The sequence below is a fragment of the Ambystoma mexicanum genome, chromosome 14, assembly GCF_040938575.1.
Source record: "Ambystoma mexicanum isolate Mex_15411 chromosome 14, UKY_AmexF1_1, whole genome shotgun sequence".
NCBI lineage: Eukaryota > Metazoa > Chordata > Amphibia > Caudata > Ambystomatidae > Ambystoma > Ambystoma mexicanum.
In genome coordinates, this window is record NC_090940.1 from 138,900,627 (window position 1) to 138,922,114 (window position 21,488).

At 45.7% G+C, this 21,488-nt stretch overlaps 1 protein-coding gene across 3 annotated transcripts in view; it reads left to right on the forward strand.

Annotated features, from left to right (window-relative positions):
- Positions 1 to 21,488, forward strand: part of PACS2 (phosphofurin acidic cluster sorting protein 2) — a 1,334,790-nt gene that overhangs the window by 1,194,773 nt on the left and 118,529 nt on the right. For all 3 annotated transcript variants that reach the window (XM_069638734.1, XM_069638735.1, XM_069638736.1), the window contains 3 exons: positions 3,250 to 3,292; positions 4,553 to 4,595; positions 6,436 to 6,571. In XM_069638734.1, coding sequence (XP_069494835.1) covers positions 3,250 to 3,292; positions 4,553 to 4,595; positions 6,436 to 6,571 — 222 coding nt within the window. The remainder of the gene's footprint in view (positions 1 to 3,249; positions 3,293 to 4,552; positions 4,596 to 6,435; positions 6,572 to 21,488) is intronic.

Below are 21,488 nucleotides of genomic sequence, written 5' to 3' on the forward strand. Positions count from 1 at the left end.
TTTTTACATTAGCAGACTTTCGGGAATTAGGCAAGCAGACTAATTGCTTGTGGGGTATGCAGGGCATAAGTTAGGTTTACCTATTATGAAACAGACCATCTCAAGATGGATTATACTTACTATTATAGACTGCTATAAATTGGCAGGGAAAGAGCCTCCTCAACACCTCGGGGCTCATTCAACCAGGAGTATCGCAGCCTCTTCATCTCTCCAAAGAGGAGTTCCAATTAGACATATGTGCGGCTGCCACATGGTCGTCCGCACATACTTTCACCAAATTCTACAGTCTCGATTTCTCCTCTAGCCGGGAAACGAAATTTGGAAAAGCTGTGTTGCACTCTGCATCTTTAAAGGAAAGCATTTCATTTTACTCCCGCTTCCTATACACATTATTGCTTTGGGAGTCTATCAAAGATCAGGAATACGTGGGAGGACACAATCCATTTGAAGAACAAGTTACTTACCAACTGTAACGTTCTTTCGACTGGATGTTCCTCCCACGTATTCCATCGCCCCTCCCATCCTTCACCGCAGTAAAACTACCCTTGTAGTTACAGCCTACGCTCCTTCAAGGGTATTAACCATCTCATACAAGGTAAAAACAGCACCTCAAAACGGAACTGAGCAACGGACACTGCACAAGACTATTTATACCCATGGTGACGTTGGCACCGATACGGAGGCCTTCGAGGGACACCAACTCGAGGGACGTTTACGTGCAGCACCCTCTACTGTGAAAAATGTTTTCCAAGGCCAGCAAGCTGGAAATGGATTTATCAAAGATAAGGAATACGTGGGAGGAACATCCAGTCGAAAGAACGTTACAGTTGGTAAGTATCTTGTTCATCTCTACGAAAGAGGGTGCATAATAAAAAGCGCATGGAAACGGATATCTTGTTTGTCCAAAGTGGATGGGAAATCACTAACCTGTGGTGCGTCCTAGAGACGTGTGGGGGAACAGCCTGGTTGGAGGTGAAGTGGGCGGCTTCCTCCGCAATGACTTCTGATGTTACAGCCTTGCTGTGCTGGTGAGATCCATTTGTTGGAACGCAGCAGTTGGAGTCTGGCAGGACGCTCTAAGGCTGTAACAGAACAGAGTTGTATTGTCTTAAGCACTTTAAGGGTGTACCTGGATAGAGTGAAATGCTGCCAGAGATCTAGCAGTGCTAGTCACAAGAGCAGTAGTGAAAAAATCCCTAGTCTTATAGGTATGTTTACTTGTTTACTTTAATTCAGTGGTGTTGTCAAGTCTATGCTGGACTGGTCCTCAATGGAAGTAATATCACAGTACAGCTGGCAATGTGTGAACTGGTTGCTTCCTCTGTGAGCGCCTGTGCGTAGCGGCGTCCACTGCAAAAGGGGAGAGAATGGCATGTGAATCAGGAGCTAGAGTGATCTATCAGACAAGAGCACACAGCCCTGTCCTGCAAACTGATTTGTCTGTGTTCGTGTAGTAGTAGCATGCACTGTGGCTGGAACGTGACGGTACCTTAAGGAGGTGGTGTTGCTGCGGCAAGTAACATCTTGGATCCGTGGTGTGTTAAATCAGCGTGTCCCGAGTTCTCAGAGCAGTGCACCATTACATACTTTTTGGAGTAAGTATCTGTCGTGACACAAAGAGAATGTTTAATCAACCATTTCGATATGTTTGGGGGGCCCCTTGCCTACTGTTCGGGAAACAGTCTGAGGCACTAGTGAGGTGCTTAAATAATGATACAAAAGAATGCAGCAAGGATGTTAATCGCTGCAGATTATCATGGGGCAGGCAGCCATCGGGGCGCTGAACTGCCAAATGTCCACTGAAACGCTAATAATTGCTTTGTCTTCAGGCTGCTAATGCAGACGAAACCACAGTAAAAGGCAACGAGATAATAACACTGCTGGATGCCATGAATTAAAGAAATAGTTGCTGTGTAGTAAAAATGCCAACGTGGGTGCAGCTGCTTTGCCCCCCCCTCCTCCAGGCTTGGGGCCCATTTCAACTGAAAAGGTGTACAGGCCCTGGCGACTTTCCTAGGCATACAAAATGCAGCACACACTTGGACTAGACAACTTCAGAATGTAAACCTCTAATCCGTTGCTTTCGCAATATTTCCCGTGATTCATTAGGTCAAGGCTTGCGTGTAATCATGGTGATGGCCGGGAGGCAACGATTGATTTATTTTCATAGAATGCTTCAAAAATTTGGAAGTACCTGCTCATGATAGTCTGCACCTCACTGTGTTTGCAAATTTTTCTCATTGTCCATATCATAACAACCCATTTGTTCTGCTTTACCTTCCTTTAACTGTTTGGCCCAGTTGAGTTCTATTATGTGTTTGTGTGCACTACTTTTGAGTGCCGTTTTAATGGAGCACTGATGGCTGTTTTGGGACTAGATGTGTTCTATCCATTGGGATGTAGTTTCTCTGTCTCGATTTTTATTTTTAGTATGAGTGGGGGGGGGGTTATGTTGCGTCCCATTTATCAAGCTCTGTGTGGGGGAAATGCGGATCTGAACGCCTCAGTTTACAACTAAGCAATGGGGACTTCATGAGAGAATCCCGTTCACATACCATCATAGTAGTCTAGTGTGGTAGTAGCTGGCGGAAAGGACCTCTCTGCACTCCCAAGTTAAGAGTCTTTACTACCTTTCCTTTTATGGCATGAAGAGGTGTCCTTAGTTTGAGGAGTCTACGTCCTTCAAGAATCTTGGAAATCAGTCGGCTGCTATCAGGCTGTAGGGCGGAGCCTTGAAGATGGCTCATTCTTCGGGTTTGCCACATTGATAACCATTGAGAGGCAGTTGGGGGCCTTTTCCTCCAATGTGGGTCTACATTTAGAAAGTCATGGTTATCAGCAAAGTTGCACCAGCCTCTTTTCAATCCGAGCTCCAGCGTAGGTGGTCCTTCGTTCTGTTAGCCCGAGAAAAGCTTATTGCATTTATCATTTCTGCCAGTTCAGATTGGCCTAAGTCAGTTTGGCCTTCATGTCATTGTATGGGTTTATCCAGGAAGACTTAGTACGCATTTAGTGTTGTCAAATAAGGATTTTAAACATATTCTATTAAAAACACCTAATTACTTCTCTGAATGACGTGAGATGTTTGTGCATCTTACTGGTGCCTTTTCGAAAATATGCCTGCAAATGTTTGATTACCGACTGCATGCTTTCGGTGGAATGATACGATTAGACATTTTACATTTTTCTTCATTCTTATTCCTTTGTGTCTTTGTAAAGAAAACTTTTTTGTTTTTCTCTTGCCTTCAGCCCTGATGAAGACTCATCACAAAAGTTTATTCCCTTTGTGGGGGTGAGTATATTCTGTTCCATCATGAGTCTTGCTGCTGTTTTCAGACACTGCCAATTAAGAAGCAAACTGCTGGAGAGGTGTGTACCTTTTTCACTGCAGGTTTTGGAATAAAGGTCAACAGCCACATGTCATTGGTTGGTCGCTTTGAATTTCTTGCTGTTTAGCCGATCACTTTTTGTGTGGGTACTTGTAGTTCTCATGGTTCCTATTATAGCTGACAGCCTACAAGTGCTCTTGGCTAAAAGGCCAGGGCTGCATAGGTGGCTATTTGCTCCCCTGCCCCCCTCCCAGCTGCCTCCCCAAACCCCATGATGTGGAGCTGGGTCTGCAGCAATGATTTGGGCCAGTGTTTAACAATATGCTTAGTCCACCACCTTACTTGCCTTTAAGCTCTCATTGGTATTAGCTGCCTGCTGGTTTGGAACTATAGGTCTCCTTTAGCGGTGTCTACTGGATTGCACTATCTGGGAAGTGCTGTCAAAATTTGCTCTGGAGAACTGCTTTCACCCATTACAACTGCAACACAATGCTCTTTGGTAGGAGGTTTACCAAAATCTACAGTCCTAATTTGTTCGCATTAGTAATTGTTGCTGACCCTTGCTTAGCTAAGTAGTTAATTTGCAAAACGTCCCTTATGTATGACGGGCGTTGTTTAGTCAATATTACTTGCAAACCACCCACATTCATGGGCCAGTGTAAGGGCCATGCATGCAGCTACAGGGATCCAACGTAAACACCACAGTCTATTGGTGGCATCATGAGGGCCACGTCTACTAATGGTGTGGTGCGGATGATCGGTTCCTTTAGAAAGCTGTACTTCGCAATGTACAGAGTGGGAAAGAGGGGCTCATTCAGCAGATTTCTGCTATTTATAGTGGTAAATAGTGGCCTAGAACAGCTCACTCAGCTTATTCCTGCTTCACTATGTTGTCTGTAAAGGCTCCTACTTGAAGATTATGGTGGCTGTAGCCCTGTTTCTTAATATCAGGTGTTACCTAATGGGGTTAGAGGAGGCAAACAAGCCCACACCTCTCCCTTCGGCTCACCATACAAAGGGTTGTTGGGGAATTGTGGGGTCAGGAGGCCTCCATTATGTCTCTTCCACCCCCAACCCCCCGAAACATCCGATGTTGAGTACTCTCTTGCTAAGCCTTCCTACATGTACATTGTGCCCCATAGAGGGCAGGTCACTAGAAAAGAATTCTGTGCAATGTAGCTCCTGCACGCAAGACTCTTGTCAGATTTCTATTTATTTTTTAGGTTGTGAAGGTTGGAATTGTGGAACAGTCCTCTGCGACGTCGGGTAAGCAATGTTTTTTCTGTGCTTTTGGGATTTGGTAGGGATGCAGTGGTTTGTCCATGCTTCCAAAACCTAGTTGGCTAGACAGTCCTTTAAGTTGTTGCTGGAGAATGTTGCAATTCTTCTCTGGGCCTTCATTGCACGCTATGTCCCACATCATTTAACAACTGATGTTTGCTTTAACACATGCCATTCATGTATATTAGTACCCTGGGGGTGACGTAATGACACCTTGAAGCCAATTGTGGAGCTCGGAAGGCAGGTGGTATTGCCCACCTTCCATGCCCCCTAAGGAGAAGGGGGCCGTCATTGTCCCTCACAGGGGAAAGCCCCTTCACCACTTCCCTCTCCTGCCACCTGATTCCCACTCCACTACGAGGTCCCACTTGCATTTGCTCGCGTCCGATTTTCACCATTCCGCTATCCTGCCCCTTTCCCCCGTGGCAATGGACATCCTGGAAAGGGAGGAGGGACTGGGTCGTTCCCTTCTTGCTGCATCCATGGTGGCCATTTTGGTTTGTATGTTTTTTTCTCCTTCAGTTGAGAAACAGTAACCGTGTAATTTCATAACTTTAAACAAAAAGCTATTCGTACCCTGGAATTCATGCCAGAGCGCTAGCAGCTATAACCCCCTCGATGTGAAATAGGGGTGCATTACTGGTCAGGTAACGGTCCCAGAGACCTCGTTGAGGCCGTCGGGCCATTCGCTGACCGGTAATGTCCTCTGTCTGCATTTCAACACTCTCAGCAGTTATTGCTTAATTATTAACCCTGTAGCGCATTAGGTGCTAGTTGGTGGTACAGAAGATATTACTCCTTGATAAAAGCTCTTACTAGGTGCATACTGAACGCAGACACTTCATACCACATCTGCTTTTTGATTTTTAATAACAGTATTGTATATTGTTTTCCTGTATTCAATTTTATTGTGACTTTTTAAAAGGCTTGAATTTTACATAAAAGTCCCAATTCAGACCTACAAACCCATCTTTTGTCTGTTGTAACTTTACTAGTCTGAAGTGACTGCTTTCTATGTGGCGAGTACAAAACTACAAAAATGAATGCATATTTTAAATCTGTTTTTCACTAAAGCGTTATGTCTTTACAACTGTAACCCCATTAAAATACATTTGCAGCTGTTCATGCAAAGAGTTCTGCGAATGTCCCTCAGCACCTTACTTTGGAATATTTTAAGACATTACAGGTGCTCTTAATTCTTATTGGCAAACTCTTCCTTTTAAAAGCGAGAACTTCATAGGTCAATTTAGGTCCCCTTAGCTGCATTTATTAACGAAATCCATTTTGTGAAAAATGTTTTACTTTTAAAAGAACCATTTAACTAGCCCATGCGCCCTTCTCTTCTAATACAAAGGCCTAACTATGGCACACCTGATGTCCTCAAGCATTATGTTTCTGTGAGTTTGCCTATTTTCTAGTGCAAAAGAACTTACAATGCTCATTTAGGGTCTTTAGTTAAGTACCCTGAGGTATGGAAAGGTTCTGGTTTATGGTGTTCTATCTGACGAGGTCTACTCACCTCCAAATCGCCTGGAAACTGTTGCCATTACCACCCAAGACATCACAAAATGGCTAAGCCTTAAACAACACTTTCCCTCACTTGCAGGTGATCGCTCCTGAATTTAAGGATATAATCAGTTGATCAGAATTATGCAGACCAGAGCAGTCGTGGGAGGAATTATATCACTGGCAAAAACGTTCTTCTCCCCAGGCAGTCCCATTTGTAGATTGGCACATCTTTCCCCGGCTCGGGAGGTAGGAGTAGGCACACCCTGTTTCCTGTGAATTTCTTTCACTGACCTGCCTTCTCACTCTTTTTTTGCAGGCGATTCTGATGATGCGGCTCCATCCGGTTCCAGTATCCTTTCCTCCACCCCGCCATCTGTTTCTCCCGCAGCCAAGGAGGCGTCACCAACGCCGCCATCTTCTCCATCGGTTACTGGCGGCCTCACCACATCCTGGTAAGCAACCAACTCTTTCGACATTTTTTGGGGATAAACGTGGTCTCTGTGTCCTTCTCATACAACCAGTTTTCTAAGCCCTGCACACTGTTACTAGTGGGCACTGCACTTTTAAAGGGCATTTCTCCTTAGCACATTTTGTGTGGTGGACATAGATATCAAAGATGTTATTGGGACCTTTTTTGTAAACCACTGTGCAGTTTTCCACTCTTCATCGGTGCCCCACAATCTAGGGGCATCTCTAGGCACTTATTTCACAATAGCGAATGCATAACCTCATCTGCAGAAAATACTCCTCAGTTTAGGACTCATTTGATTTTTCCTGGTTTACGTTCCATCTGAACTGACATTTTACAGTCCCTTTACCCAACAAATGGGAAACAGCACCTCTTCCATATGGATGACTGACCGTTCCAGGACTAAGCGGGGCACTTTCTGCAGCTGGCTGCTATAGTCTTACTGACGATATTTGACAGCATCCCGATCTACTCAGCTGTATGTTAGCTATGGCTCTGAATGGTTTTGCATGGGCCTGTTGAGAGTGAAAATATATACCCCATCGCCTACCTCTCCAGAAGAGGTGTACCAGCCCAGAGCCTCCCCGCTCACTCCATCTACACCTCAACCCAGGGACGTTTCGTTGGACATTCTGACCACGCTGCACACGCTTGTATCAGAAATTTAGCAAAGATTGCTGCCACACCAGGTCCTGCTCCATCTGGAAGTCTTCAAGGCGCTTTCTGGAAATTCTTCTAGGCGCAAGCACAAGTCAAAGGACCCTGCTGGTCCAAGGTGCCAACCAAAAGCACCGCTTCCTGCACCGGATCCTCACACATACATGGGCACGGATACGGCAGCTACAGCGACTGACACAGACCAGACTGATTACTTTGTGCCAGCGGACGGAGATCCAGCTGGCATGGATTATCCGGAGAGGGCCTCTCCACCGGATGAGGTCAGCTCCTTCCATTCAATGATATCCAGGGCCTCCACACATTTTCAAATGATGTCTGAGGAGACAAAAAGGAAGGGTTCCTTTATCAATGTCACAAGTCCAGGCGGAGGACCATCATGTCTGTTCCTTTGTTGAACGATATCTTGGATGAAGGCCTAGCACTGTTTAAGAATCCGAACACTGCCTCGCCCAAGCGGGACATCCTCGAAGAAATTCAGAGTCCCGGACTCTGCCCCCAAGTGCCTGAGATCCCAGGCTTCACCTGACTCTGTGGGCTCGGCTGCGGCCAGGACACACTCTTCGAATCAGTCGTCCTCGTCCATGGTAGCCCCGACCAGGAGGGGAAGAAGCTGGACGCTATGGCAAAGAGGATTATCTATACGGCAGCCAGCACTTTTAAGGTTGCTAATGCACAGGCCATTTTGTCTCGCTACGACCGGGAGCTCTGATATAAACTGGGCCTTATTCTTGACTTCTTACCTGACGACAAGAAGGCAGAAGCTCTTGAGCTGTTCAAGGAGGGGGAGGTGGCCTCTGACCATGCCATCACAGTGGCAGTGGACATCACGGACACCAGATTCCGTCAGATGGGAAACTGAGTGTCATTCGTCAGCAGGGATGGCTGAAAGCCACCAACTTCAAACCGGACGTTCAGTCTAAGGTGTTGAACATGCCATTTGACAGAGAAAACCTGTTTGGCAAGGCGATCGACAAGTCTCTTCAAATCGTCAAGACTGACAGACAGCACGTTCACTAGGGGCCCTGCAGCAACGTCGGTTGTCATCCATTCATCCCTCAAGGGTAAAACCTGGTAGGTCCTCCAAGGGATAGACCACCCCCTATCAGCAGCCTTCCCGCTCCATGACGCAGGAGGCGTACAGAGGCCGCTTGCAGACATACGGCAGCGGAGGACGGTGGCAGCGCCGCCTGCAGTGCCGGGCCCCAGCACCTAAACAGGCCTTAACCAGCCATGGACTTGGGCCCCACTCGTACACCCCAGTGGGAGGCCGCCTGGTGAGGTTTGTCAGTGCATGGAAAACCATCACCACCAACAGATGGATTCTGGGAGCTCTCGGACAGGGGCACACCTTGGAGTTCCAACGCAGGTGTCCTTGTATTCCCCCTGTAGCTCAACAAGAACAGCACGCGGCGCAGCTGCTGCAGGAGGTCCAAGCCATGTATAAAAAGAGCGGAAGAGGAGTGATGAAACCCGTTCTTCAGCACCTCCGGGGATCCAGGGTGTACTCCAGATACTTTCTGATCTGAATGAAGACAGGAGGGTGGAGGCCGATCCTGGACCTGCGACTCCTCAACAAGTACCCGAAGTTCAGGATGGTCATGTTGCAGCACATGCTCGGCCAACTGGAAGAAGGTGACTTCCTGGACCTGGAGGACGCCTACTTCCACATCCCCATCCATCGGAAGCACTGCAGATTCCTGCGGTTTGTGGTCCAGGGGCAGCACTATCAGTTCAAAGCACTTCCTTTCTGCCTGAAATCGGCCTGAAAGGGTCTTCGCAAAGTGCTTGGCTCCGGTGCATATTCGTCTCAAGTGCAGCCACGTCTACCCTTACCTGGACGATTGGCTAGTTCGATTCGCTTGCATGCGCTGGCGAGCCAGCACACGGCAAGGACCATGCGTCTGCTGACGGATCTGGGATTCTCCATACATTAGCCAAAGTCCTGCTTGTAGCCATCGAAGAACACTTTATTATTGGGGGCACGACTCAGCACAGTGGCTTGTCTGGCGGCTCCCTCGGAAGAGAGGGTGGTAGCCATCCAATGGGAAGGTGCAGTGCCTGTCGTCGGTCAAGTCGGTGTTGGGCATGATGTCCTCCTTTGCAGACTACAGATAAGGCCTCTCTAGGAGTTTCTGGATGATGAGATGGCTGCAAGTCTCGAGATCCTTGGTGGACAAAATCCCCCTCAACGAGGAGTTCCGACGAGCAGTACAGTGGTGGGTCATGCCTCTCATCTCACACAAGGGTTCCCATTCCAACTCCTTCCTTAGCAGGAGACAGTCGCCAAGGAATCTTCTCTGGAAGGTTCGGGAGCTCATGCCGGACAGTCGCCTGCCAGAGGCCTCTGGCTGCCAGAAGAAAAGACCCTTTACATCAACGTCCTGGAGCTTCGGGCCATCAAGTCTTTCCTGCCGTCGATGAGGGGCAAGGTGGTGCTGAACTTCATAGACAACCCCACCACCATGTTCTACATCCGGAAGCAGGACGGGACATGTTCACCAGCTCACTCCAGGGAGGCCCAGGATCTGTGGCACTGGGCATTTGTCAGGACATATTTCTCGTCCCCTTTCACCTGGCTGGCACAGAGAACGCCTTCGCAGACTCGCTCAGCAGGGAGTTATGTTCTTGCCACAAGTGGGAGCTTCGCCAAGACTAGGTGGATCTTCTTTTCCACTATTGAGGTCAACCCCAGATCGACCTTTTTGCGACGTGACGAATTTCAAGTGTCAGAAGTTCGCCAACAGGTTCCCACATCCAAGTAGCGTGGGGAATGCATTCTTGTTCCCGTGGGAGGGACTGTTCGTATATACTTTTCCTACGTTCCCACTCATGCTACGAATGATCAACACACTCAGTGTCACTGGATGATGATGATACTTGTTGCTCTGGCGTGGCCGCGACAAATCTGGTATCCAGACCTGCTATGTCCGTCGGCTGTTCCATCCATCAAGCTGCCACTACTTCCGGTCCTTCTGTTCACAGAGGGAGGAGTGATTCTGCACCACGACCCACTGTTGAACCTCAGGGCCTGAATCCTGCAGCCCTAGAGTCTGCACATTATGCGTTACCTGCGGAGTGTAAGGACATCCTGGCCAAGGCCAGGGCCTCTTCAACATGGACGTGCTACGGCCATAAGTGGAAGCGTTTCTATGTGTGGTGCAATGCTCAAAAGATTGCCCCATTACATGTCACAGCCCCCCAGCTCTTGCCATACTTGCTTTACTTGGCTAAGGCTGGACTGGCTCATGCCTCTATCAAGGTGCACCTGGCCGCCATATACCGTTGCACCAGGTCACCGGGTTAGGCCTTCCCTGTGGTCGCACTCGTCAAGAAGTTCCTCAAAGGACTCTTCAGGACTTTTCCGCTGGTGAAGGCTCTTGCCCCAGCTTGAGTGCTCAATGTGGTTTTGACTAAGTTCATGGGGGCTCTTTTTGAGCCGATGCGTCAGGCCCTGCTCAAGTTTCTGTCGTGGAAAACTGCTTTGCTCATTGCAATCACCTCGGCCAGGCGGGTTGGGAAGATCCAGGCCCTGTCGTGCAAGCAGCTGTATTTGTCCTTCCACGCTTCAAAGGTGGTACTGTGTACACGCCCCACTTTTATGCCTAAAGTGCCATTCGGAGTTCCACCTCAACAAGCCTTTGGTGTTGCCTGTCTTCTTCCCGAATCCATTGTCGTCAGCAGAGAGGACCTTGCATTTGCTGGATGTTGATCGTGCCATGAAGTTTTACGTGGCACGCACAAAGAGCTTTTGGAAGACCTCTCGGCTCAGCCTTGTCGAAAGCTTCCACCTCGTGGTGGCTCTCCGGCTGCGTCATGCACGGTCGTAGACTAGCTAACAGGTTGCTACTGGCCTGGCTGAGAGCCCACTCCACCAGAGCCATCGCAGCAACAACAGCGTTTCTCTCTGGTGTGCCCATGCTCGACATCCGCAGGGCTGTTAAGTGGAGGTCTACACACACCTTTGCGAGGTTCTACTGCATCGACACAGATTCCAGGGAGCAGTACTACACAACCTGTTCACTTGAGGCGAGTCTGTTCCAGAGGTAAGTGTTTATTGCTTCTGTTGAGCCTTGCCACCTCCCGTGGTTGTGTAATGTTGTACTGCTGTGTATTTGTTCGTGAACATGGGAATCCATGCCAGACCACATGCTTTTGAAGGTTTAAGTTACTTACCTGTAACTATTGTTTTCCAGCATGGGTCTGGCATGGATTCACATGCAAACCCTCCCTCCGGCCCCTCTGCGGCTCTTGTTGGTCATACTGGAACTTTACGTGCTTACCAAATCTGAAGATGGCTGCAAGAGAGGTGGGGCTTAAGTTGAGGACTGTCAATGGATGGGGGCAGCATCACCCAAAGGACAGTGATTGGTTTAGAGGAAAAATCCAGTTTTCAAGGGAAACTATTTCTTTTACTGAGGATTCCTAGTCTTATGACTGGGAATATTCATGACCATGTGAATCCATGCCAGACCCACGCTGGAGAACAATAGTTACAGGTAAGTAACTTAAACCTTAGCAGTTCGCACACGCACACAGGATACTAATACTTTAACGTGTAACGATGCTGCTGTACTAGGATTAGCTAAAAACGACGACCATAACATTTCGCACACCACAGTGCGTACAGATGGAAACTTGACACTAGTTGGCCTCGATGTTCAACCTGAAAATCTGGTCTGAGGAGCACATGGACATGAGAACAAGTGCGAGGCTTTTAAGGCTGGCCCTGTAAAACTTGCGCCTCCAATTTTGAGTATTGTGCGGGAACCGTAGAGAGTTTTTTTGTGTCAACGACACTGTTACATTATCTATTGCTGAACAGAGTGCAAGGAGCAGCACAAAAACTGCTTCTAATAGAACGACTCCTCAAACAATTGCCCCAAAGAAAGACTTAGGCTGGGGATAATTTCCCAACACTGTTAGTACGTGCCAGCAAGGTGCTGAAAGAGGGGGCTACCTCTACAAGACGGTGGGAGGTGAAGGGTGGCCCGACATTGACAGAGTACCGCCACTGGTGAAGAATTAAATCTTTCACCAAGCAGAACGGAACATATGGAAACCCATGGGGTTATCCAACATGGACAACGCTTTTTTACCGGGATCCATTATTGATCTCTACACCAGATAAGTTCAGTAAAAATATCATGCCCTTTGATATTGCAGACCAACTACTATTGGAAAGCACTCTAGCAGTAGAACAAGTGGGTGGCTGCCCTACTGGAAATCACATTAGCGACTCTGCAAATCCAAACCTACGAATGATCAACTCAAAAGATAGAAACGATCAGCAACCGAAATGCAAAACCCAGCATGAGTTTGGGGATCTGACAGCAAGACAGAAAAATCCTTTGACGTTTAGTAATTCTCCCCTTGTAACTACATGTTGAATAAAGAAAAATGGACCATATAAAAGAGGGGGAATGGATTCATGGGAAGATCCAGCTGAAGGCGGGGTGTAGAAAACAGTCAATTACTACCCAAACTGAGAACTACAATCAGACCCCCTGACCATACAAAGTGGCTAGTGGAGAGCAACAGAGACGCAGATTTTACGACAATCTCAACTTTAACATCAATAATGGCCCTGTTCATGAAATTGTATCAACAGATGGGGGACCAGCTCAAAAACCAAACTACAATGCTGGCAATGTTATATTCGAAGATGGGGTTTGTGGAGGGCTTTGTTACAGGAATTCAGAACAACTTAGAAAACAGTACAGTGAAAGTTTCTAGCCTAATACACACTATATTTGATCCAATCAGCAAGGAGAAACAAAATAGGAGAGCTTCAAGAGCATTTGACCAGACGGATCTGCGTTTTCCAGACTTAACGGCTTCAAACCCTGTTCTTTCCAGGATACCCATCTGGACAAAGAGGTAATCTGTGAGGGTTCATTCAAAACTTCAGATGAAAATCAGGAGAAGCGAACTCCCCATGATTAAATAGGGACAGAAATACAACCAGCTCTCAACTGGAGGCCCTGTTACAACAGAGGGATGACATTGAAAAGAGAAGTGATATAATGAGACAAGAGGGCCAGGTCATAGCCCCCGAACTGGAGGTGGCCATCCAAATCACTGACTTGGGGCCGTCAACCCGGTGAAATGACAAAGAGCAACCAAAAGCCCCTGAGATGGAGACCAAACGTTTGCATAAGTTATGCCCAATTTTTGTGAAATCAAACACAAACCAAAAAGAAAAGATAAATAACGGAACCCGTATGGGGGAAAAAACAAGAGAGTACTTAAGAGAAGGCCCACCATGGACAAGAAAAATCTTTCAACAAAAATTAAGAAGTTGCCAGCTGGCCTAAAATTTAAATCAAATGGAAGTCAGACTTTCATTAAAAATATTACACCGAAAACTCAAATATGTCCAGAAATGTTTGGAGCAAGCCACTGTTCCTTGGAAAAAATGAATGGGGACAAAACTAAGAAATCTTCGAGCATTCAACCAAAAAGACTCCGCTCAGAGTGATGAGGTGAAAGATGAGTGATGCAATAGATTTGTTGGATCTATCGGCCTATTCTGTATCTGATCAAGCCTCCTATAATGAAAACGAAATTCAGGAGTTCGGCCAACATGCCGATGAACCGGACTCCCCAGATCATGACGTATCCCGAAGCTAAATCAGAAACCAGATTGGGGAAAATAGGCCACTAGGGCTGAAGCGATTAACAGCAATGGGACGCCAAGGAGGACAAACTGGAGTTAGATCGCTAGAAAGAGCGGCTAAGCAAAGACATTCCTGTGTAAGTTGGCATGACAACGAGGTGGTACTTCCTGGGACAGAAAAAACATTCTCGGGTGACAAACACTACTCATACCCGAAATATAAATGACAATTTAGCAGATTTGGAGAACAATTTACAAACAAGAAATGCTACATGAGAGAATGGGACAGGAAGGGGACCTCAAACCTTGACGGTCAATGCCATCACCCCATCGTCTAACATTCTAAAGACAACAAAAGACAGAGTCATCACGTTGGATGGGGAGTTGAGTAAAGCCAATAGGCTGACACACAAGGAACAACAAAGTGATTATACAGCGATGTCCCCTGAGATTGAGAAAAGACTTTACATAGAGCAAGAAGAAGCATACATAACCTCTCCTTTGAAACTACCGAATTTGACAACAAGAACAAGTTGTGGAGTGAATGCCAAGAGAAACCGTCACACAAAAAATCATTACAATAGAGCTGATCAGGGTGAGAATTCAAGATCTAATCTTAACCTCCAAGATGGTTTATTACTGGAAATAATGTTACCTGTTGATGATGGTTTAATATTGAACAGAGCTAACGTGATTAGATTACTTCATTATGTCCTTAGACTAAGACCTCTGGCATCAGATGACTTGGTCATAGTGGAGTTCCTTGAGGAAGAAAGAACGGATAGGCTGGTTCTTTATCGATCTACGCCCTTGAGTAGGCAACTCCTAAAAGATGAAGCACGTCGCTTGAGGCCTTTGGGCTTTGATCTTACTGAACCGAGACCTCAAAGAAGGGAATGCAAAACATTGGCAAGAACAAGAGAGAAATTTCAATATTTTTGTCCGTGCAGGTATGAAAGGGTTGAGGCGAAAGAAAGGGATGGAAATAGATACGGATCCCCCAGATGTAATGTTTGGGGGTATCACATGGGACCGACTGATCAACTTCAGAAACCAAAGGAAAATTAGGGAACTGACGAAAACTGGAAATGGTTGGGGGATCTATTGGCCATTAAAATTAAGTCCACATAGTGCCACAGTCCTTCAGAGGATAAAACCCTGACACTGGCAAGCTAGAATACCAGGGATTTTCCCCACTTGTTTGCCTCAGGCGCCTTGGGAATTGGGAACTATGATATTTCATGTCTCCAGGAGACATGGTTGCGAGAACCGCCTATCCTGGAGGGCTACATAGTTTACCTAAATGCAGCCCCCAAAAGCCCTAAAGGGGGAGACCAATGTTTGGCCTTATGATGGCAATTAAGCATCAGCTTCAGTTTGCCCTTTTTGAATGAATTATCACCCAACCCTTACATCCAAATTCTTGTGGGCAGGGTAAGTGTAGGTACAGAGAGGGTTGAGAAAATCTTAATTCTGATTAATTTATATTGGAATCCAGCAAACGTGGATTGCTGCAACTTCACAGAACAGGTGGCAGACATGATTGTTACTCAAAGAGCCAAATGGAAAGATCAATGGCTCATCTTGTGTGGCGACTTAAATTTTATTTGTCTTGATACAGATAGATTATTAATCGAGGCTGACTCTCTAGTAAAAACGACTGCTGAAGGAAGGGGATTAACTTGGATACAAACCCTTGGACCAAGAGAGATAGTTATCTTGAATGGAAATACCCAGGTGGACATGCATGGTAAGATAACTAGAGGAAGCAAGGCGGCCACATCCTGTATTACACATGACGGTAATAACTATGCCCACAAACAATCAGAATTTATTAAGCCTGACTTGTGACCCTGTTAACCAGCTCAAGAGAGACACTTACCTTAGAACTGGGAGTGACACAAGGCCGGAATAAAGTGAAAACCGACGCGCACAAAATTGCAGGCTTAATTGAAAAATTAAAATCTACGATATTTCATCTAAAAATCGATGGGCCTGAGCAAAGATTAGATTACTTTTGTTTATTCAGTGCCTCTGAAATTAAGAAGGGGGAGAGCGAACAGACCACAGATGTGTCCTCGTCATGTATATGACGTGACAGTCGGGGACAAAAAAGTTCTTGAACCATAAAATTTGTGGCTTAAAAAAAGTCCACTCGATCAAGGCCCTGGCGTCAATTCATAAATTAAGACACCGGAATTGGCTGAAATTCTATAAGAAAACCCTGTTACAGAAAGATGCCGAAGAAATGCTTGGAAAGATCAGAACTTGTAACACGGCTGAAATTTGGACAGCGATTAATCGGCTAGATACTCTGCAGGAAGCCCTGTTGCTGAATCCCATCTCGGCGACGACTTGAATGGAGCATTTTGCCAAGTTCTACGATCCAGACCAATGGGAACCGGCGTTGTTTCTAGCAAGGAGTGGGAGTATCTAAATATAGATTTTCAATCTATACATGAGATTATCAAAAAATCCAACAACTCACGAGCCAGTGGACCAGACGGGATGACTAATGCGATGTTAAAACAAGACATAGATCAATGGTCCAGCTTTTGATCATTTTATTTGAGCACATTGTCAAATCTCAAAGGATTCTGGCACCAATCAAAGATCTGTATGCAGAGACCACTGTTAAAGTGAGGATGAAAGTAACAAGGGAAATTCCGAGAATAGGGCTAAAGCAAGGTTGCCCGCTGCCACCTGAGCTGTTCAACTTGTGCATTTCCAACATAAGCCAAGCGTTTGAAGATATTCAATGTTTTCTACCGAAAATTGCTAGCATGGAGGTAGGACGACTATTATACACTGATGTCACCGTGGTGGATCAAACTCCAGTTGGCCTCCAAAGGTAATTGGACGCCTTACAAGTTTATGTAAAGTCAAACGGACTCTTAATAAATCCCCAATAATCGAGGATAATGCTTTTCAGTGACACATTGGGACATGGACGGAAAAAAACCAAGCCCATGGTACCTGCTGGGACAGAAAATCCCAGTAGTGAAATCATTTACATACCTTGGTGTTTGTTTAAATAGAAGTAAAAACAATGCTCCAAGACTAGAATCCCGGAGAAAGAAAGCAAAGAGCTTAGCGGGACAAAGTAGAATCCTGCTTCGAAGATTATGTGGTTTCTCGATGACTCCCCTGATTTCTTTTTATAGGATGAAGGTGGCGTCCATCCTAACGTACAGAGCTGAAAGTTTTTACTTTCGGGGCTAAGAATTGTCCCAAGATTGAAGACATCTTTTGGAAGAAAGTACTTTTGTCTTCCAAAAAGTACTCCAATTCAAGCAATTTGCATGGAACTGCGTCTAACATTTCTAAAGGCCATAGTAACGTGGAAATCTCTCTCACTCTTTAGGAAGTGTATTGAAGAACGGCCAAAGGGACTTTTTGTGGCATTTAAAAAGGCCAATGGAAACTACCCTCTTAGAAAATGATCTGCCAAGCTATAATATCTGACTTGGGTGAATCTGAAGAAACACTGCTACACAATCCCGACAAGGTTAAAAAAAAAAAACTGTATACGCGAGATTGGATTCTCACGCAGGATGAATGACAACAATATTAATTATATGGGATACCCTTGCAAAAGTCGAGATGCTTAAATTCCTTACCAAAATATCTTCAACTTTTCCCAAACTGGTATCACAGAGAGCAGTTCATGAGACTTTGTTTGAACCTATTTCCCACAAGAGAAATAATGAGGCCTAGAGAAGTCCCTCCCCTCCCCTCCACCCCCCAGGTTCCTTAACATGTATATTGTGTCTACTAGAATCTATGACTGAGTCATTAAAACAATGAACCGTCTTGCGACACAGGATTTGAGAGTGAAACCTATGGAAAAAATGATAACCAAGTATGGCCCTAGACCTGTGGATGATTGGTGGCAAATACTTGTGGAGGGAGAAAGAGTTTCAATAACCTTAGCACTTACTAAACTGCTTATTTTAATATTCAAGACGATTAATGCATAAACGTGAGCAGTTGTCAAAGTTTTGTAGATGGACCTTTCAACTCTAGGTCATTGGACTTGTTTAAACTATTCAGATTTTAGATGTAAGTGTTGAGAATGGCAAAAGGTTTTGCTGTAATGTTTAACCAAAGAACGCCAAATAAAAAAATAAAGTATGGATGAGCTGCTTGGTTGTGCTGGATGACCAAGAATGTGACCAGAGCTTGAGTTTCCAAATACATTTCCAAGATGAGGAGCATGAGACACATGGTAAAGCCCAGAATATCTGGTCATATTCAAAGGAGGCCTTGCAGTATAAATATGAACCTTCCAGGAGTAGGGTAAACATTAGGACCTTGGATTTGCCATTCCATAGGTGAGTGACTGTTGGTAGTGTGACCTTTGCGTCATATACATGTTGGACTATTGGGTAAAGTACATTTTTAGTGGAATTCAATTTTCACACAATCGCATATCAATAATAGGAAAAAGCACACTTAAGCATATCTAAACAGTGGTGTAATGGGATGGATTTTCATTTAAGGAACCAAGTGATTTGGATTGAGGATTTTGCCAAGAAGCACATAACAATTCAATGTGCTGCCCTCAGTAATTGGGTAGAATAACACACCTCATTTTTTGTGACTCTTTGATTATGAGTGGAGTTCTCCACCCCTTTTTAGCTCCAATTTTGTGGAAGGGACGACGACTCATTAATGCTTTTGTTTCATTAATGCAACTGAAAGCAGAAAAGTAACCAAGGGCCTTTCTTTCCCAGTAATCTTGGGAAGAAAGTTGGCCAAATTAAACAAATCAACACGAGATGTACGAATCACAGCCTTGCTCCATGTATGAGGTAATCGCCTGTGGCCAAGCAGTCCTCTTTCTTTGCTGCTCAGGACATTTGATAAGTTATCTCTGTCAAGCTCTCATAAAATTGGTGCCATCTGAATTTTCTATCATTTTTTAAGACGTGTCAAATCTTAGTTTGTGCCACAAGCGCCATTGGGATGTAGGCTTTCTTCGAGTTTGCCTTCTTGCTGATAAGTTTCACAGCCACCATTGTATTCCCCTGAGTGCCTAGGGTGGCACTTTAGCCCCTGGCCGCTCCTTCACTTTGCTGGTAAAGAAAGCAGCGGAGGGCCCTGTAGCAGGCACTGTGAGAACGATAGTACAGTGTATTCGTAGTGGAAGTCGTTTGTTGGGTGGCCACACACACCCAAACCCATAGGCCGCTGCATTGAAAATATGCACCAAGACTAGTCAGAGGTGCCAATTTGTCGACTGTTTAGGATCTGTGGCATCGGATCGGCTCAGTCGAAAGTTTGCTTAATACTGGAGCGCTCTCCCTCGGGAATCAATCTCTGCAGCTGCATTGAGTACACTGTGCACAGTTTAGAATTGTGGCCTTGGCGATGGTTTCCCAGGGAACGTACTTCTGGAAAGCATCAAAGGCCGCTTTACCCCACACCAGATGTGCAGGGTTTCTAAAGACCTTTGTCCTATCGAGATAGAACTTAAGAGCTCGCCTGACGTCTAGGTTGTGTAAGGTATTAGACTGATTGATATGAAAATCAGAAAATCAGTCTATTAGAAAATCAGAAATGATCTTCGTGAGGAAAGACTGATGTGTGCGCATCACCACTTTATCCCTGTGGATGGACATAAAGGGTTCTTCAGTGCACACAGCTTGCAGTTCGCCAATTCTTCTTGCTGAAGTGATGGCGACCAGGAATGCCACCTTCCAGGTGAGGAATTTGAGGTCCACAGTCACCATGGGTTCCAATGGCTTATGACAACGCATTGATGTCCCACTTCACCTGAGAAGTAGGCAGGCCGTCGAAATGTCATTTCATCACTGGGTTTGCGAGAGTGAAGGAAGAAAAATCAATATTGAGGCATGCACGAGCCGACATGTACGGCAAGAGTGCACATGAATGTCTGTGGAGACAAGGTCTGAGATAAAGGAAAGGACATTATCCACTGATGCCTGATGGGGTTGATCTTTTTGTTTAGACACCAATGACAGAAGCGCAGCCACTTGCTTTTTTACTGTGCGTGTGTAGGTTTGTGCGCTGCCTGGATAATACACATTTTATCCTATAGATGAAACTTTGCTAACAACCTGATCTCAGGAACCAGACTAGTAAATTGAGAGATTGTGGGGAGGGATGCCACACTTGGTGATTGTTCTGATGCAGGAGATTGGGAATCTCTGGCAACTGAATCGGCAGAGAGAATGACTGGATCTTTTGCCCCAAAAACCAGAACCAAGGTGCTATAAATGCCACTGTGCAGTCTTTCGCTTCCCACAGCTTCAACAAGGTGTGATGAATCAAAGGGAAGGTAGGGAAAGCAACACTGACACTCTGTCCCAGGAAATCTCTAGGGCATCTCCCAGGGAGCCCAGACCCTCTCTAGAAGCATACAATGGAATGATGTTGTTGCTGTGAGTCGCATACGGGACTATACTGGGGGTCTCCCACTCGCTGAAGCGATGGGGAAAGAACTTGATTGTTTAATTCCCATTTGTGGGTTTGCCAAAGACCGGCAGCTGAGAGAATCAGCCGCTGTTTTCCTGGCCAGGAATGTGCACCGCTTGAAGCCTTATTCTTTTCTGCAAGGGCCATTCCCATATCTGTAGGGATAGCTTGATTAGAGAAAGGGACTTGGTCCCCCCCTTGCTTGTTTACATAAAACATCCAGACAGAATTGACTTTCCTGATGCAACTACTTTGTTGGTGATGCTGGACTATACGGCTAGCAATTAGAGGTAATTCACATGGTGTTCCCGGTCCACAGGCGACCACAGGTCGAACACCTACTGGTGACCCAGCGTAGCCCCCCAGTCGAGGTCAGAAATCCTCTGCGGAGTCCCCTGAATCAACTGAGAGTGTGGAACCATCGCCCAAGACGAGGCCTGTCTCTGTGCTAACTGTTTACGCCTCATTTCTAACCTTACGAAAGGAAGAGCTAAGACACTGGAAGCCATCAAGCCCAGAAACCTCTGGAACCACCATGCTGGCATGTGAGTGGAATTCTGAAAAAGGGTACATATATGGATTAAATCCCTCATTCTGTCTTCCGTTAGAAAGACTCTGGCCATCGCGTTCCAGCGGAAACCTAGGAAAATCAGGTCTTGCGAGACCGTCATTGTAGACGTCCTCCAGTTTACTGATCACCACAGTTTGAATAAAAGCTGACGTAACATTTGCATTTGGGGGCTGCTTTCTGGGGCCACTGACATTTAAAAAAAAATTTTTTTTAATTAATGGTGGTTTAAAAAAATTATTTTAAATACAAAACATTAAACAACGTTTATCTGGATTTCATTCAGTTTAGATGATCGAGTGTAACCTAAGAAGTGACTAGATTATGTCAATGACAATTTGGCGAATGTTTATCTGTTTTTCATATATAGGTAATTAAGGTGTTGATTTCCATGCTGTTATCAATTTTTTCCTGATATCAAATCATTGTTCAGGATTTTCTCCAAAAACGTTATGGCTAGTAACGGTTTGAGAATCCACCCTCAACAAGAGGAGTTCCTTCCCTCCTGTAAAGACTGGATGGGGGTGTCTGTGCTCCTGCTCTCTATATGGCAGAGGAGAGGCACAGAGGACCCCAGCCAAGATGCTCTATTATTGG